This window comes from Arabidopsis lyrata (assembly GCF_000004255.2).
Source record: "Arabidopsis lyrata subsp. lyrata unplaced genomic scaffold ARALYscaffold_3, whole genome shotgun sequence".
In the NCBI taxonomy this organism is placed as follows: Eukaryota; Viridiplantae; Streptophyta; class Magnoliopsida; order Brassicales; family Brassicaceae; genus Arabidopsis; species Arabidopsis lyrata.
This window is the reverse complement of record NW_003302553.1, coordinates 10,964,255-10,984,281: the sequence shown is the minus strand read 5'-3', so window position 1 is coordinate 10,984,281 and position 20,027 is coordinate 10,964,255. Positions and strand designations below refer to the sequence as shown.

The window sequence follows — 20,027 nt, the reverse complement described above, 5'->3', positions numbered from 1 at the left end:
TGATATGTTTACAAAGACATTAAGACTTATGTTTTGCTCATATTTTTCTTATTATTTGCTTAATTTTGATTAATTTTTCTTATCCTTACATAATTTGTATGTAAAAACACTTTCGTTTTCGGCATAGCTCAAATTTGAAGTTAGCATGCAATTGGATTCCTTTACAATTTTAACTATCGCAGTTAGCAAAAGTGATGTATTTGAAGCTTTTCAATGCTTTTTTTTTTTGAATAAAATTGTTCGATGTATTTTAGCTATAGGTATAGATAGTTCAGTTCAGGTTGTCGTAGTTCGAGTCTCTTTGGACAAACATCCCAGAATAATCCATGAATCATCCCAAAATCCAGAATTGTTAGAATATGAATTTATTAAAAATTCTTAGAATATAATTTTTTTAATATAAAAAGCCTAAAATGTTTTATTCTAAAATATGTCCTCTCTACTTTGATGTCATAAACCATGACTTCACTTGATTCCCGGTTTACTCAAACTGCACAAGAGACTAATATATCTCTAAGGAATAAACAAGAAGCGACTTTTCGACATAACTTATGCGTCAAAAACAGGAAATACTCAATAATGTTGGTCATAGGTTAAACCCAAAATTTTATAAAAGTACAGAAACTAATATCAGATTCGCTATTGTAGCAACCCAACTTCTAACAAAATTAACATGCAGGGAAGCTAGTGCTCGAATCGACTCCTGGGACAAAAAATTTCTTTGAGAACTCCATAAGGGAAATAAAAAAAGAGTAAATCTGGAAAAATACCCTCTTTTTGTTTACACTTTTGAAAAATACCTTTTCCTTCATTTTTATTTTTAAATATGTAAAACCAAACTTAATAACGATTAATAATATCTATATTTCAAATATCAAATCAATTTATTTGTAATAATTAAATATTTAATTTTTACAAAGTCTTAATATAACTAAAAATTCCAAAAAAATTATTATCTTAAATATTCTTTTAAAACAATAATGAATAACAACATTCTACCGATGTTAAGTTATGATTTTTGTTAAGTCATGTGTTATTATTATGGTGCAGATTTTTTTTTTTTTTTTTTTATGGTGCAGATTTTGATGATTCATTATTAATGAAAACACATAATATCGTTTACTTTGCAAAAAAATTCAAAGAGAATTATTGAATAAGAGCAAAGTTTGGTGATATGTTGAGCTGAAAAATGTGCTTGGAATGTTGGAAATTATTTTATTTTATATAATAGAACATATATTAAGGGATAGACTTTATAATATTTTTAGATATTATCTTGTTGAAATTTTTTATATATAAAACTAATAAAGCAGCTTTCTGTTAAAAGTATATATATAATTAATAATATTTCAAATTTAGTTAATTTTTTTCTCTAAATTCATGTTTATTTTTGATTTACTAAAATATAGCTTTAAATTTAAATTAATACAAATTATCATTTTACATATAAAAGATTGTAGTTTTCATTAAAAATAGAAAAAGGGTAATTTTCAAAGCATAACTCAAAAACATGGTAGTTTTCAAAATGATCCAAAAAAAAATTTGCTAAGAGGGAGTACCAGCGCATCACTTTTTTTTTTTTCGTCTGAATAATTCATTGATAAGATACTTGAAGTTAATACATAGCGGCAAGGAAAGAAATCCTTCCGAAAACAAAGCCGGCGGGTACATAGAAACCCCCAGAGACATAGGCCAAAAAAGGCAGACATAAAGAAGGAAAACCATAAAGTACAGGGAATGACAAATACCTAAGACTCAAGCAACACAACTGCAAACTCTTCACTAAAATCATCCGATGAACATTTCCATAGAACAATTTGGGCGCTGGACAGTGGTTACAAACAGGAGCAACAAGAGGATCCATCATTAGATTGCCTTTATATGAAAGGCCCGAGAAGGATACTAAACCAAGCTCACACAACCACAACCCCAGCGGAAACAAGCACAGACAAATAAGAGGAACAGAGCACAGATCCTAACCATCACTACCACACAGAAACCAGAGAAGACAAGCAGGTGAAAGGACAAGGAGAAGCCTTGAGATCCGAAGGGGAAAACGCCAAAGAGAACCAACAAACCTTACACGCGGACATTCGTAGACCCAGCCAAAACCATCTACAGCCTAAGAACTGGTTACGCCACACAAGAGAAGGAATGTAGACCGAGCCTACCACATCGTCTTGAACTCAAATCTTAAATCCAAACAAGGAGAAGGAAAAGAGCTAGTAGATGCCTTTGCAGGAGACTACCATCCGAATGAAGAACCCACAAAACGAAACCTTCACAAACTCATAACACCAATAACCGGGCAGAAAGTAACAAGAGGCAGAACTAGGAGTCAATATTTCCAGCCCTAAACTTGAAACTAAGGCTTCTACCCTCAACCAAACGCACCCAAACATACTCCAACAACCAAAGCAATTAACCGAAGGTAAATAAAGGGACGACCTGTGAGGATAAATGACGACGAAGGCCGTTGCCGCAGATCCAATGGACGCAACCGGAAAACTCGACAAACCAAATTCGAATCCCAATCAGACAAGAACAGAGACGAAAATCACAGATCGGAGAACCACAAAAACCAATCGGAGAACATTCAACTCCACATCAAGGTCGGAGAGACTCACCTACTCCAGCGAGCCTGAATCGATCCGGGGAGGAAGAAGAAAGTCGAAGAAGAAGATGGTTTGCAGGAAGCCAACTTCGTCCTCCAACTCCGGCCAAAGACAACCCATAACCCCCACCCAGATCCCGACGAAGCAAGGCAAGATCTTAACCACATCGCAAAAAACAGTAGAAACGAAAAGAGAAAAACAACTACTACAGAGGGAAACCAGCACCGGTGTTGTGGAAGCCACCAGCCACCGGTCTCAGGCGGAAAGCACGTACAGCGGCGGCTAGTTAGGGCGAACTGAGAGAGAGAGTTTTTTTTTTTTTTTGGATGAGTACCAGCGCATCACTATGAATGTTGAACCTGCTCTCCAAAAAATATAAAAGAAAACTTCAATACGAGGGTAAAATAACATTAACATTAACAAGAAACCAAAGAAAAAAAAATTATTAACATTAACATTAAAGCTATTATTAACATTAACAAGAAACCAAAGAAAAAAAAATTGGTCAAATAAGGGAAGTATAATGAGCAGAAAACTAAACAATAAAAAAGAGGGTAAAAGTAAAAAATATCACTCAAAAATCTTAAAATTCAGAGACACTCCGGTTTGATATGCTTGTGTGGTTAAGGACTATCCGGTTAACTGAATGAATTTCATCAACCGAGGATTGATTGATTGACTGACTGAATAACGAAACTTTTATTCGTTGACCGTAGCAATATCAGTAATAAAAATTTTAAGTGCCACGTCGCCGTAATTACTTGTCCTTATTTACCCGAATCCATTTATTTTCGAAATTCGGTTAAAGGAGTGGTAACGCCCAACTCTTTTTTCTCAAATTGAGTGTACTAATTCCTTCACTTAATAAACTTATCCCAAAGCTGATATAAGATTCATAAACACTTGCAACAGAAACTTCAGCTTAGAAGGTGCAAGCAAAGAGAGAAGGACTGAGAACAAGAGTCTCCAGTCACAACTAAGAATCAACTATACCACCTTCCATTTTCTGTTATACAAGTGTGAGATATCAAAGTCATTATCATTTGATCCAAAATCTTGAAATCATTTTATCAATTAGACAATTTGTACACAAGGGATTTTATGCAAGTGAGTACTCTTTTGCTTCACTTCATTCAACAGTAAAACAAAAAATCTTTGATTCCAAGAGAGAAAAGTTAAGAAAAGCTTCACTACACAAACTTCTTTCAGTAGAAAGATATTACACTATGATCTTTATGTTAAAACTTAGCTTTGATTCTTATTTTCCAATTGAGTTTGCTCAGATGTCTAATGCATACTGCAACACCACAAACAAACTTAAAATATTGAATAAGTGTAAAGATATTCCCTACAATACTGGTTTCTGCAAAACCTGATTGTTGTTACTGCCGACACTCTGCATCTCTCTTGGCTATCAAAGAACGAGCAAGCCGTAACTCAGTTTGAAGTTTATTCATCTGCAAGGGAGGCGTTCACAAAAACATTCACATTGTTAAAATTTATAGAGTTTATTATTTTATCATATAGAGATGGAGCTTCAGAATCAAGTATGACCTCAGCTTTAAAGCATGCACTAGTATTGTTTACAATTTACATTGTGTGCTAAACACATAAAGAAAGTAACAAAGTCTATGTTAATTCCAATCACAATGAAAGCAGAGACTGAAACACAAGAACAAACAAAATCTTTGGAGTGATTTTGGCAAGTTCAGTGACTAAATTTCACCAAGTCTCCGGATATCTCAATTCAATAGCCAACAACACAATTCTACTTTTATTAATCATATACTGAATCGCATTGCAATATCTAAGATTCTAACCAAAGAGAAATATAATCATTAAGCAAGTGACAAGTCAGAGATGAAGAAATCACCGGCAAAGAAAAGAGTGTGGGCTCCGTTAATCGGACCTAATTTCGAATTTCTCCAAATAACCCATTCAAACTAAGCCTGATTTGAAAAACTGTGTACTTAGAGGAACTATCTCTAATAAACCGAATACTTAGCTGCACATTCAAATCCAGTTTCCATAAATTTCAAACTTACAAAGTCAAAACAATGATAACATCTCATAGCTCAAACAGCACAGAACCTATGTGAATGCATCAGTAAATAAACTGTCCCTAAAAAACCCAATACTGTACTTAGCTTCACAATCAAATCCATTATCCACATATACTCAAATTTTAGAACAGCATACCCATTTTGTTGGTTGCTACAAAGAAATTAAAAGATTGCTGAAGCTACACTAGTGAAAAGAAAGAGAGAAGGACCTTGAGATTGACACCGAAACTTGAGGAATAGCTCTGACAGGATTAGATTGATTCTGTAAAGCTCGCCCCATGACAGAGATTCCTCCGGTCGCGAACTCGTCGCATGATGAACTATCTTTAACCAACATGATGATCCTGCAGATCATATATAAATACATTTAAACATCATGGCTAAAAATAGTTTTCCTCCACCCTAACATATACTAAATGTTAATCGTGAAAGAGCACAATCACTCAGATAGTCCAAAGCTTGAGCCAGACCCTATGCTCTTCTATAGAAACCGCCTGCGGAGTTTTAAAGCATGCACTAGTATTGCTTACATTGTGTGCTAAACACATAAAGCAAGTAACAAAGTCTATGTTAATTCCAATCACAATGAAAGCAGAGAGTGAAACACAAGAACAAAAACAAACAACTTTTGAAGTGTGGCGATCTCAAATTTGGCAAGTTCAGTGACTTAATCTCATCAAGTCTCTGGCTTTCTCAATTCAATAGTCATCCACAAACACAATTCTACTTTTATTACCAAATCACATTGCAACCTCCTAAAAATTTAAATCAATAAGCAAGTCAGAGATAAAGAAATCACCGGCGAAGAAAAGTGTGTGAGCTCCGCCGCTAGTGAAAGCTCTGATGTTGAGATCACTCAAGTCTCCATCAAAACTCCAAGTTTCCACACACTTCGTCTTCTACAGGAGCCAAACACTAATCGGACCCAAATTTCGAATTTCTCCACATAACCCACTTGATCCCTGAACCCTAGATTAGGAAAATTCAAACGAAGCTGAATTTGAAATAGATGTGGCAACAACACTGCGTCACTGGAGACTGTCGAAGAGCATAATCTCTATCTAATCTATCTATCTATCTATATCTAATAAGTCACAAGTCTCTATCTAATAAGTCACAAGTCAATTCACAAAAAAAACTACCGCATTCTCCTTCTGACACTTGTCATAAGTCCCAGTTTTTCACCTTCCAGAATTGTAACAGAAAAAACTTTATTATTAAATTGAAAAAAATTACGAAAAAAAAAATTCAATTGCTCCCTTTTTTCCACAATCTATATTCCCCACTTCATCACCTCACCAATGAAAATCTGCCACATAGACTTTTTGATTTTAAGAAATTAAAAAAGCAAATTTAAAACAGAGCAAACTATTTATTCTCCGATTAATATGCAAAAAAAAAAAAATGGGTTTCATCGATCTCTAAATTGTTCCTACTCTCAAGCCACGATCTCCACCTCCTTCTCATCCAATAACTGAATAACACCTTCTCATACAATAACATGAACTCCTTAGGATCCAATATAAATAAACCTTCTCCATTAGTAAAATAGTTTAATCCCTTTCACACTTTTCAGTTTTCCACTAATCCAACAAAACAAATTTCTTCTCTTTTTTTTTTCTGCAGAAAGACAAATCTTCTTCATAAATTCTAGAATGCTTGCAATGGTCTTCACATTCAAAACTTTGTCTTCACATCATTCATTGTCTATAACAATTCTTTGAATTCATCACCAACGAGTTTTCAGATAATGATATATGCAGAATTATGTACGTCGAACATCTTGCAAATGATCAACTGGATCGTGGCCGTAAAGTTTAAAGTCGTATCGGGAAGAGGTTGATACTTTGTGGTCAAATTGGAGAGATTCAACAAAATTTAATGATTTTGAGGCATGGCTTTCAGAAACTTGGTGGAAGTTTTTCAGCAAATTCTTGGTAAGTGAATTCAATCAAGCATCAATTGTTAATATTTAGGTTTTTTCAATTTTGATTTTTTATTTAATTCGCTGTAAACTAATCGTTACCAGATCTTCCCATGACGAGCCTCTTTCTCGAGTCGTACTAGAATAGAAGGTCAAAAAGGATGAAAACACTATGCCTCATAAATAAATAGAAGAAGAGTGAGGAAGCAAGTTAAAGAAGAGGAATAAACGAGGAGAGTCTGAACCTTTTGTCCATTCAGAGGTTTACAAATACAAAAATTTGCATTTTGTTTTCAATTATTTAGTGAACAAAAAAATTCCTCTGATCTATTTTTTTTTTTAATTTTGTTGAGTGTTTTGTAAATTTATATTTTAATCGGGATTTTGCATATTACAAAATGAATTACTTTACTTTACCAAGTAATATTGTGACATGTATTAAAGTATCAATCAATTCACAAATAATTTGTAGTTCTTAACCAATTTTTTTTAATTCACTTTATAAATTTTCAATTCAGAAATTTTTAAATATTATCTAAAAACAGAAAAATATTTAGGACTTTTAGATAGGCTTTTAGATATTATACGAATCCATTTTTATTTTGAAATAATTTATTCTATGATATTTCTATGGTATCTATCAACTTCAATCTTTGGAAGAAGAAAACAATTATATCTCAATTAAAATTAATAAATTATACATCCAAATGTGTTTAAGAAATCTGATTAATTGTTATCGAAAGTGTTGCAACATAGTGAAATTACATTTTAAAGAAGTTGATGATAAGGTACAATTTTGTGGGTCTTTCTAAAGTCTCATTAAAATCTATGATTTCATGATCAATGTTAAGATTTACTTAGAAGAAAGATAAGTGATGAGACTGATATAGAACTCTGTTGTGCTATTACATTATAGTTTTTATCGTATTATAAGAGACAAACAAGTAACCACATAAAATAATAATTTTTGTTTCTACTTAGCTTAAGAATCTATAATATATATATATATATATATATATATATATATATATATATATTAAAAAAAAAACTAATCTCTATTTAGGCCGTGCAAGGCACGGGCCATTACACTAGTTGTAAAATATTTGCAGTTCTCAATCTTGAAGGAGACTGTAGCGGAGAAAGAAAAAAAGATGATGTTTTGGCATAATTATTTTTATTTAAAGAAGAAAAAAAAAACTCAAAACTAAACCATTGACTAGATGTTGAAAAAAAACTAGTGAAAATGTTTGTAAATATTAAAATCTAAATGATTAAACGTAATAATTTTAAACTAGTTAGGTACCTAATGTATAAATGTAGGATCTATAAATGTGATGAGTGATAATTCATGGACCATGTGATGAGTGATGAGTTGATTCTTATATATTCGCCTTGCACTTGCAGTCCGAATTTGCATCCTGCCTGAGGATTGGCTCTTCAACTGCTTGGTTCGCCTCTGATTTCTTCCCCATCAGTTGGTGTCAGGGTATTGATGAATCAAATTAATATGTATTGGATGGAAAAGTGAAAGTGAAATGAATTTAATTAATGAATAAAAAAAAAATTGTTGCTTTTTATTAACATCAAAAAAAATAAAAAAATAAAAGAGATATAAACGAAAAAATTTGTTGTGAAACGAAAAAACAAACGTAAATAAGAGATATAAATCATAAATGTGTTGAAGTTATCCCACTGCTAAAGTGTTTTATAAAGAAAAAGTTTCACAAAACTATATTTTAATCTAATAATTTGATTTATCATACATATTGATTTCGACGGAATCTACATTACATGTTTATTCGAATAAATAACGGATAACGATCATTAAAATACTATTCAAAAATAAATATTTTAAAATGGTTAGGTATTAGATAACTGTTACAAATAGTATTTAAAATCAATATCCAAAATCTCACTAGAACTAATAAATGTCATTTGATTTGGATATTCCGATTTCGGATCGGATTTGGTTCGGATTTTTTCGGATCAGATAATTCAGGTAAGAAAGTTTATTGTCCGTTCGGGTTTTATGCCTATTCGGTTAGGTTTCGAACCAGTTTTTGGGAAAAAAACTTATAAATTTGTTCAATATTAATGAAAATTTGATTAAATTTCGCAAAAAACTGTATAATTATAACAAGGGAGACTCACAAAAATGCCCCTTTTTCAATACCCCTTTTCAAAAATGCCCCATTTGGCTGTCCATTTTTAAAAATACCCCTTTTTATGTACAAAATGACTAAATTACCCTTCTTTTAATAAAAAATATCACAAATATATAAGGAAAACATGAGAATGTGCACACATCAAAATTACAAATTTGATTTTGTAAAAACTTGTAAAACATTTAAAATACCTTGTAAAATTTTTCCGCCAAAATTTTTCCCGCAAAAAAATGTTCCCGCCAAAAATTTTTTTTTGCGGGAAAAGTGATTCCGCAATTTTTTGGCGGGAAAAATTTACAAGGTATTTTAAAGGTTTTTACAGGGTGTTTATTTTGATGTGTGCACATTCTCATGTGTTCCTTATATATTTGTGATATAAGGTATTTATAAGATATTGTACAGATTTTACCAGGCTATTTTATAAGGTTTTACCAGTTATAAGGTTTTACAAGTTTTTTATAAGGTTTACAAGTTATAAATACCTTATAAAACCTTATAAGTACCTTGTAAAACCTTTTAAAATACATTGTAAAACCTTACAAAACACTTGCAAATACTCTGTAAAAACCTTTAAAATACCTTGTAAATTTTTCCCGCCAAAAAAATTGCGGAATCACTTTTCCCGCAAAAAAAAAAATTTGGCGGGAAAATTGCGGGATCACTTTTCCGGCCAAAAAATATTTTGTATTTTGTGGACCTAATTTTGTTTCAACTAAGGGTAAAATGGTCATTAAAAATTAAAAGAGGACAAATTTAAAAATAGACTCTCAAAGGGGGCATTTTTGAAAAGGGATATTGAAAAAGAGGCATTTTTAACAATTTCTCTTATAACAAACATCACTAAATATTTTCGAATATCTAGGTTATTTTGGATATTTTTCGGTATTTGATATTACATTATAACTAATATTTTTTGGAGATATAATTTTATTTTGGTTTTTGCATATACTTTGGGTTTTTGGTTTAGATGAGGTTCGGTTCGGATAACGCGTATAGGAGAATTCATTATCCGTTCGGGCTCTATAACTATATGGTTCTGTTTCGGAATCAGATTTTAGATTTTTTTTTTTGTTTTTTTAATGGATGAATATAATTTGAGTAATTTTGAGTATTTATTTTAAAAGGCATTTTTTAATTACCTATTAAAACATGTAAACTGGATAGTACTCCTAGTAGTGATCAATCCATTCATACTTTTATGTGTTCAAATAATTTATCTTGATCCAAAAAGATAATTTATTTATAGTTACCTAAAAAGATCTAATAATTTGGATCGGATATGGATAGAACCGGGTTAAAAAATTAGCAGACCTTAACAAAAATTTAAGAACAAAAATAAAATAGAACATTTTGAAACACAAAACACAGTAAGATAATTGATCTCTAACTAAAGGATAAATAAATATTCATATACCTCATTTTTGAAATGCTTTGCCAGAGAATAATACACCATCAGAAATTCAGAAGACTGTACCCCACTTACTCAATGTTGCTTGACCGTTATTTCCGTTACTAGTTCGAATAATATATAATAATATTTCTTTTGAACATGCCAAACAAGGAACGAAACTAACCTATTTTTAGAAAGATGATATAGGTACGTCTGCGTCTGCTTTTGTATATATATATATATTTTTTTTGAAGTTTGTAGAAGTTATTGAACACAACTCCGATCGCTATGCTCACTAACACTCCTCTCACCGTTATCTGCTTCGTCCACGGTTCGATTGTCCTCCCAGACATCTCTTCCTCTGTTTCTGGTTCTTCTTCTTGCAGTGACTGTTGATTCTGGACGAACAGGTAACTTGGCAATTTCTTTAGGTTTAATATTTTGAATAAAATTAGGAATTTTATTTACAACATTTACACCATTGTATCCTTGGCTGAGCCTCACTGGTTGCTTCCGAAGTCTCTCTAGCTAATGCTGAATTTTGTTTTAAATCGATCTACTTTCCCCTTCCAAAGCAGTACATCATTTTTTTCAACTAGCCCTTTTTGACGAACTTCATCTACCACTGCCTCAATGTTCTTGAAATAATATCAATCCCGTGTCTCCTCTTTCTATGAGTCACAATCACGTCAGCTAAAGTTGCAAGAAGCAGAAACTAACATTCCTTGACTTGATTTCATCCTCATTGGTTTCAGCCACTCAAACCCTAGTTACCTCCACTTAACATTCCTTTTAACAATTCCTCAAACAGCCATTACCACCAATAAATCCCTTAATTCTGATAACAACTTTCAGTTTGTGAATCTTGTGTTCCATCAAAGTGTTGATTTTAGCATTTTAGCATTTTAGCAGTTAGTACATGAGCATCCAGAAAACAACAACAGAGATCACCACAAAACAACTAGTGATTGCAGCGGATCTCTTGCTCCGATTCTTTTCCACAATCAGATACTGCTTTTTTATTTCGGGAAATCTTGAACCTACCTCTCTTCTTTGCCGCAACCACTCATGAAATTCATAACCTTTTGATGCAATAGAACTCACAAGCTGAATTTGCAAAGATTCGTGTGGCAAAACCACAAGATTCTGCAATATGTTACTTCTGATTTCGTTACATCTTACTCAGCTTGAACCCTTAGAGCGAACCATAATATCATTTTGAAACCAGCAACACACCATTACCTGTCTTGTAAACAAGAGTCATAAGTTCTCAGATGGAACCATTGAAACCTCATAAGCATTCATCAGAGTCACATCTTGGAGAAACTTGCAGAGACACAACTGGTTAATGATACTCACACTTTTCCACATACACTACCGAGACCTCACACAATAAAACCAGTACCTGGTATTCGCCAGAAACTCATTGTCTCAGTAAACACCTGCAGGTTGCTCACAAACAACTGAAGTCGTCCAACAGCCTTCTCTTGAGGCGTGTCTTGTTCTTGTTGCCGCTTGACTTTCAAGGCTCTCTTTCTTTGTCGATGTATACTTCTAAAGATTTTCTTTAGCCTGATCACTACACCATATAATCCTCTCAGATTTTCAAGAGCCTGAGATTGACCATCACCAAAATTCCCACCAAAAGTTTGAATTTCTTCAAAGCCATGAACCTGTTATTTTTCAACAGATTACTTGATTCAGTTTTTTTGTCTGAAACTCATCTGCAACTATTCTCTACATGAACCCCAACACATGATCCATATTGCAACAGCCTAAAGTACAAAAATTGAAAAACCTAATATGTCCCTGATTACTCAGAATATGTGTTTCATTGCTGTTATTTCAACTAACCTTCAACACTAAATGCAGCAGATTTTCGTCATAATAACTAGTGAATCACCACAAAACAACTAGTGATTGTACACCTTCTTGTATCTTAAACAGCCTTATTCTTATGAACTAATCAAGAGAAAACAATCTCTTTGATTGACTGTCTTCCTTCCAGTTCCAGAATTGCATCGATCTCCTTCTTCCTCGTTCTTGCAGACACTTCATTGATGGCCCGACTTCTTCTTCCTCTGTTTTTATGTTTCCTGAAATTGCAATGAAGAATTAGTATCAGCCTCAATAGTCACATGATCTTGTTCTAAACTCCCTTGATGTAGCATGTAATGCTCAACCAACACCACATCACAGTTGATCACTCTTTTCTTAGCTTCATGATGCCATTATGTTTGGATAATTTGGACACATCTTAAGAACATTTTACTATAATGTTAAAGCATATGAGATGTACAACAAACAAGATAGTGGAACTAACATGTACAAAAGAGTGAATTGAGCGAAATCATATAATACATAGATTAGTACATGTAATATTTCCATCTCTTCTATATAGTCCTAAATGATCACAATTAACACACTACAACTTTGTTTTTGACAGGTATGATGAAGTTGATTCTCTTCACCGTTTTCGCCATTCTGGCAGTTGTTAGTGTTTCAGAAGATGATGATGGAGCTGCAATGCTTGCAGTCTCGAGAGCCTTTCAGCCGCATCCACCTCGGTGGTCCACTCGGTCTTCCTTTGCATACTGCAAATGGAAAGGCGTGGAGTGCAACCACATCAACCACCGGGTTATTTCAATTAACATTTCTGGTTTATTGCTAGGTGGAGTGATTTCATCGGCGATCAGTTCTCTCCCTGAGTTGGTTGAGGTTAACCTCCAAAACAACCAACTCACTGGAGAAATACCGAGGCTTCCAAAACACATAAAGGTTGTTTATAAACTCGGGAATCAGTTGCTTAGACACATGTCAAGAGACAATGGAGTGACTACGGGCATAGTCATTGCAAGCACAGTTGGAGGTGGACTCATTTTGATCACCTTTAGTATCCTGGTTTGTGCTTACCAGCTCAAGAAATCTACTCTGGAAAACGTTGAGAATGGTAGAAGTAGAACTGAGGAAGTTCAGAGGGCATTGATTACTGGACATGATCGTGATGAAAACCATTACCCAATAGAAAATCTTCGTCGAGCCACCAACGATTTCAGTGACGAAAATGTATTAGGCCGAGGTGGTTCTGGGGTCGTTTACAGAGGAGTACAACGTGATGGCACCACTATCGCTGTTAAGAAGATGGAGTTTGGAGTTCTTGATGAAAGGGCGATGAGTGAGTTCAACAATGAGATTAGTGTTTTTACTAGTCTTCGACACAAGCATTTGGTTCCACTTCTTGGATTCTGCATTGATGGCAATGAGAAGCTGCTTGTGTACGAGTATATGCCCCTTGGAACATTGGCGCACCATTTGTTCGAGTGGAGTAACCGCGGGTATAACCCTTTGACATGGACTCAGAGGATAGCCATAGCATTGGATATCGCACGGGGGATTCAGTATCTTCATGGTCTTGCGAGAAGAAACTATATCCATAGAGACTTGAAGCCTTCCAACGTACTTATAGGAGATGGCATGAGAGCGAAGATTTCTGATTTTGGTTGTATGAAGCTCTTACCCGAGGGAGTCGACTCAGTTGAGACTGCAACAGTGGTGGGAACCTTCGGTTATATTGATCCAGATTATGTTGGTAAGTTAGATTATCATATACTGACTTAATCTTCATCAGCTTATTATATGTATAAGTATTTGTGCTAATTTAATTATTTTCAAAATATATTCGTAGGTTCTAAGAGGGTCACAAAAAAGGCGGATGTTTATGCATTCGGGGTGATACTAATGGAGTTGATCACAGGAAGAAAAGCAAATGATGAGACATTGAGTGATGATGAACAAAATGTGGTCAGGTGGTTACGTCCGAAGATTAAAGATACAACATTCTTGAACTTGATTGATGGAACTATAGCAACAGACGAAGAAACCATTGAGAGCATCAAGAAGATTGCGAAATTGGCTGAATACTGCACTTCTCAAGAGGTTGAAAGTAGACCAGACATGTTTCAAACAGTGAATTGGCTGGTTCCTCTTGTGGAGCATTGGGAGCCACCATCCAGTGAAGAAGATACAGAATCAGAGAAGGACACCACGACTCTTCTAGAAAAGTTGCATAGGTGGGAAATTGAAGCTGGTGAGGGAACATCTATGGCTTTCTACGGTAAGTTCTCAATCTCATTTTTTCACACAGTTCTTTTGGTTTCTTAATAACTTTATTCTGAGTTATTGTAGGTGAACCAAGCGGCACCAAATATGAAAAGACACACTCGTCACAGCCTTCTTTAAGTGGCATCGAGGAAATAGAAATGACTCGCAGATAGTCTTTTGGATTTTTTAGAAGACCACTGTGGTAAGTTTCCAATGCCCGTTCGATTTACATTTTATAGCAAGCTTGGCTGAAAATTTAGAAATCGTTCTTACATATTGATGATTGGATTATTGATTAAGATAGTTTTTATCCTCAGATGTTGCACTGTCAATGAATGTGTTGTGGCTTGAATGGTTATGATATCTATGTATTTTGATGCAACTATCAGACTAGCCATTTTCACTGAGACTTTGTCTTTCCAAGAGATGAATATTTTAGGTGTTCTTTAGGATTATATGCATATAACCATGAAGATTGCAATGCAGTGTTTTTCTAGCCTAAACTGGTGGTGATATACATTTTCAGGAACATCTGGCAAGGCTTTGAACAAGCAATAGCTGTTGTGGTCATGACAAGAAAAAAATTAGAATATTGTACATTGCAGTTAGTTTAAAAGTTAAGAAATGTAACGTCATATGTACCTCTGGAATTTTAAATCCTTCTTCAGATTCTTTAAGTTGAACAAGCAACTCTCCTGCGGCTTGAAACTGTATCTCTTAGTTAAGACTGGAGACTCTTGTTCTCATCCCTGAACTATTGTGCCTCCTCTTTTTGCACTTTCAAAGCTGAAATTTCTTATGCAAGTGTGTTTATGAATCTGGACTCAGCTCCTTTCAATCTTGCTCTGGATTGTCAATTCCTTCTCAAATCTTTCCATGCCTTGCAAGCAATTGTATATGCTTCTCTTCCAGATCTGCCCCTGTCTTGCTTCCTCCAACTCTCCTACACATCTTTTGTCGGAGTAAAGTTCACGTTCCTGCATTTCCACTACAGTCCTGCATTTTAAGTTTGTTTGTGGTGGTGCAGTTAGCATGAGACATCTGAGCAAAGTCAATTGGAAAATAAGAATCAAAGCTAGGTTTTAACATAAAGATCATAGTGTAATATCTTTCTACTGAAAGAAGTTTGTGTAGTGAAGCTTTTCTTAACTTTTCTCTCTTGGAATCATGATTTCTTGTTTACTGTTGAATGAAGTGAAGCAAAAGAGTACTCACTTGTAGAAAATCCCTTGTTTACAAATTGTTTAAATTGATAAATTGATTACAAGATTTTGGATCAAATGATGATGACTTTGATATCTCACACTTGTATAACAGAAATGTAACGTCATATGTAGCTCTGCAATTTTCAATCATTCTTCAGCTTCTTTAAGTCGAACAAGCAACTCTCCTGCTGCTTGAACATCTTCAGCTGTGTCTCTTAGTTGTGACTGGAGACTCTTGTTCTCAGTCCTTCTCTCTTTGCTTGCACCTTCTAAGCTGAAGTTTCTGTTGCAAGTGTTTATGAATCTTAACTCTGGTCCTTTGACTCCTACTCTGGCTGCTGCTTTTTCAACATCGTCTATGCCGTACAAGCAATTGAATATGCTTCTCTTCCAGGTCTGCATGTTGTGCAATCATTCGTGTATGCCCATGCCTCTCCATCTGCTTGCTTCCCTCAACTCTTTCTCACATCTTTTCTCAGTACCCAATTGACGTTTCTGCTTTTCCATTAGCATCCTATTGGTATCAAGCACAGTTCTTAATTCCTCAACAACAGAGATCCAGTTGCTCTCTGCTTTAGCCCAACAAAGTCTTTTTGTTCTACTGTCTTCTCAGGACTCTCATCCGCTGACTCAAAATGGTACTAAGTATCCTGATTAAAGTCACAGTAACATAGTAAACATTACAAATCGAAACAATGAGTATATATTGTTATAACAAGGCAAAGATACCTGGAAAGCATATACTATGTCATATGTTTTGTCTTAAAAATGGCCAGGCTGCAATAAAATCAAAGCAAGGTGAATAAGCTATCTTACCTGCTCTTGATAGGTTGATACTTGAGAGTACCTTGCTGGTTCCACCATAAACCATGATGCCTGCTCTGTTAAGCCTTCCCATTGCCATGATGCCTGCTCTGTTAATCATATAAACTGAATATAAGCTTTTTTTTGGTATTATATGAAACGACACCGTTTATCATTTTGGTTTAATGCGCCGGTTTGGTGTATAATACGTGATTCCTAAAATAGTTAGTGCTAGCAGTTGCAGGTATTGTCTATCTGAATCAAAACACAAATCGATTGTAACAAATCCAAAATAAAAGAATCAGAAGATGAATTCAGTATTATATATATATATATATATATATATATATATATATATATATATATATATATATATCTTCTCAGGAATATCGTCCATTGACTCAGAAATTGTAGTAAATGGTGGAGTATGATTATAGTCACAAGTATATCTTCGCCTAAGCATGAAACCTCTTTTCGTAGCTGACGTTTCTTACACTCTTAACAACTTGATCTTCGTCTGCAGCACTTCAAGGTGGTTCCTATACATGTCCTTCAAAAAGCTGCAGCGATATAGGTAAGGAAATATCTCTGCATTGAGTCTCTTCTAACAATGGAAACTCCAAACACTACCTTGTGCTCATGCATGAGAGATGCAATTTCTTCATCCAGGAAATTATTGTGTCCCCTTCTAGGCCTTTCTTTGTCCTATGCTGGCATTGCTGCACACTCTATCTCTCTCATGTTTGTATTATTGCAACCTGTTCAACTTTCCAGACACAATTAGAAAGGTTCTTTTGTTATGTAAAAAATAAAGAAGCTAGCAAAACAGAACATAAGCAAGGATCATACCAGCCGATTAAGCTGTGATATTTTCAGAGGCTTGCTTATGCGCAGAACTCTTCCAGAGCCATTTCTCTTCTGATAGACCCTGCACGAACATTTTCCACTGCCTGTAAGGTGCAAAAAACTCCCATCATATTGTTACACTATTCAAATGAGGAACGAAAAAACCTGCTCTAAACGAAAGCTACGACTCTTACTTTAGGAACTTGGAAATTGGACTTTTCTGTAACTTGTGACTTGTCAACAACTACTAACTCGAGATTTGAAGTTTCACTTGTTTCTTGGGCAACACATTCTGCTATACATTTGCATTAACTACACAGTACTACTTTTGGGTTCTCATCGCTATCATATCAGCTTGGGGATAAGTATGCACACCTACATCACCCTTACGTTGAGTGGTTGAAGACTTGCATTCTAGAGCTCTATAGGATGACGTGAATGTCGATCGTCTTTGAGCTGTACTTTGGTATTTACTGCACAGTACTCTTTGAAGTTTAATGCCTCTGTGGAGGCTAGCTACCAATTACCTAGTTGGCACAGGAAAAGCCTGACTTTTCTATATAGACAAAGCACTAGATAGGTTTAACACCAAAGCCGGAAAAGCTAGTTGTCATAGCCGGAAAAGGTTCCACAAATTCTCCATAACACTGGAATCCAAAAATAGGACAGAAAATGAAATTCAGCCAAGTACTGAAGCAATTTAACACCAAAGTCACCATAACTTTTCGAATTATACCATAATCGAAATATCTTAAGATACAGTAACAAAGGTTAATATGCTATCCAGCTAGTTGTCACAAGGGTTTAGGGAACTTCAATCAGGAAACTTGAAAGGTTGAGAATACCTTGTTAAGGTTCCACCATAAACCGTAATGAGTGGTCCGTTAAGCCTTCCCATGGCCATGATTGTGCCAAGCATCTGAAAAAACAGTAGAGGATATTAGTAATCATAAAACCATGAAGATGAAGAAACATCAGTTATACAACACAAGAGGGATGATGATTCGGAAAAAAGAAAGCTCAAATCTTTATCTTCACAATGCAGGAAGGAAGAGATACAGTATGTTGCCATCATACCATTGTGCGCTGATCCACGATCTCGATACTTTAAGGAATCAAATGCCCAAATTTCTAATTCTGCCAGTCCTTGCGAATATGCAATGGTAGAAAAGTTTTGTGATCTGAAACAATATGACGTCACTTTCTAGTTTTGTACCCATTGTATACGCCATTTCTAGGCTTGGTGTAGCAGCTGTCAGCTGCATAATGTGTTGAACCCTTTTCAATTGAGTATTGACTTTTAACAACATCAAGTCTCTCCCTTGTAGAGCTAGCTGTAACTTTGCGACATTCACTGCCACTCTGTGTCGCATAAGTTCCGTTAACACGCAAACAACATTCAACCAACTCACAAACTTCTTCGCCCAAACAGAATCCAGCAAATGGTGTAACTGAGAGATGTGAAAGATAGGTTGATGAGTTGAATATTGACATCTTGAAGTGAACGCAGATGGTAAACCACAGGTCTTCTAGGTTTCAAAACCTCAAAAGAGTCATATAATGAGGTTGTCAGTTTATGAAACACTCGTTGAACCAGCAAAACAAGAGTGCCCTTGTCCAATGTCATGTGAAATTGAGTGACCTGCAGCTCCTTCTGGTTAAGGAAAACGTATAAAATATGGTGAAATGTTGACTCCTCTTGTGAAATGGCATTCCTTTCTCTCGATTCTCTTTCCCACAAGAACATGGGCTTAATATACCATGTATAAGTCCCTCTTTTCATGTCTCATGAAGCATGCATCATCCTCATGTTACACAACACCCTTGCCATGTGAGCTTGCTTCTGCAGTCTGAGGCTCCGAAATCTTCTCCTCTTCCTCACTAATCCAACTTAGCATGAGAACAAAAACTAACGGGTTTGCTATCTTTGCTAATATTTCCAAGCCTTGAATACTTTCTTGGTTTCCTTTTATCAGTGACACTTGTTGATTGATGATACAACCAATCCAACAAGACATTGTTTCTCTGCTTAATCCGGAGAGTTTATAAGCAATATCTCATAGCTTCCAGAACTCTCTTTGATTAAAGCCATCTCCCTGCTGGAAGCAATTCCTGCTGGTGGCTTAGTTCTATCACCAAAAATGAATCCTTGCTCTGCCACGATGCTGGTTCCGGAATTGAGTCAATTACCAATCATCTGTGGTAAGTTCTGAGGCTTCATCCCATGCACCTTTTCCTGCATTTCTTGAGTTAACCCACACAGAAAAATCCCTTGAAGCTTACGATCATCTAAACCGTTGAGCAGATGATTTTTCAAATCTTTGCACATACTCAGCAAGTGCACCCTTCTGTTTAATGCAAAATAAGCTCCGACTTGGACCTGTAACTCTCACATTACCAAATCTGAAAAGCAATCTATCTTTAAAATGAAGCCAATTCTAAAATGGCAACCTATTTATCTCCCAATGGTACCATTCCAAAACAACACTCGTTAAACTAGCAGAAACCAAATCCAATTTCTCAGTCTCTGTGAAGCTCTTTCAAGTCAAAAATATCGCTCCACACTTTCACACTCGCAATCCAACCATACGGATAAACTCCATAGAAATTGGAATCTCCTTTCTTTGCACCATCGGTTTCCCTGAATCCCTAACATGTTTCCACTACGGCTAGGTTCCAGATGAGAAACCGATTTCCTGCTGATTACGAAAAGTTTGAGAAAACAAGTGCTCTATATGACTCGTCCCGACGAATCGCGAGTTGACTCAGTCAGAGGAAGACGAACACGTGATCTGCGTAATCAAATTGTTTAACTGATCAAAAATCTCCGGCGTTGCACCAGAGTCATCCGCCACCAACGATACAGATCGTAACGGCGAGAACAACGTATCCTTCACCATTCTTCGATTAACAA

The 20,027-nt window shown here is 35.1% G+C and overlaps 1 protein-coding gene and 2 long non-coding RNA genes across 4 annotated transcripts; 1 reads left to right on the top strand and 2 right to left on the bottom strand.

Moving 5' to 3' along the window:
* Positions 1-1,570: 1,570 nt before the first annotated feature.
* Positions 1,571-5,752, bottom strand: LOC110230513. Its single transcript, XR_002333617.1, has 3 exons — positions 5,478-5,752; positions 4,888-5,022; positions 1,571-4,072 (listed from the first exon to the last, which is right to left on the bottom strand). It is a non-coding gene; the product is annotated as an uncharacterized LOC110230513 (long non-coding RNA).
* A 6,853-nt stretch (positions 5,753-12,605) lies between these two features.
* Positions 12,606-14,150, top strand: LOC9319516 (receptor-like kinase TMK4; the record flags this gene model as incomplete). The annotated part of the gene is given in 4 exon segments (XM_021032051.1): positions 12,606-13,742; positions 13,786-13,801; positions 13,851-13,915; positions 13,917-14,150. Coding segments are annotated over 4 exon segments (1,452 nt in total), but the record flags the coding sequence as incomplete, so codon positions are not given.
* A 1,298-nt stretch (positions 14,151-15,448) lies between these two features.
* LOC9321648 lies at positions 15,449-20,027 on the bottom strand. Of its 2 annotated transcripts, XR_002333584.1 has the most exons (8): positions 18,191-20,027; positions 17,959-18,032; positions 17,308-17,760; positions 17,117-17,217; positions 16,898-17,025; positions 16,762-16,827; positions 16,280-16,377; positions 15,449-16,113 (listed from the first exon to the last, which is right to left on the bottom strand). It is a non-coding gene; the product is annotated as an uncharacterized LOC9321648 (long non-coding RNA). The 2 variants fall into 2 exon arrangements; XR_002333585.1 differs by lacking the exons at positions 15,449-16,113; positions 16,280-16,377 and having other exon boundaries at positions 16,650-16,827; positions 17,489-17,760.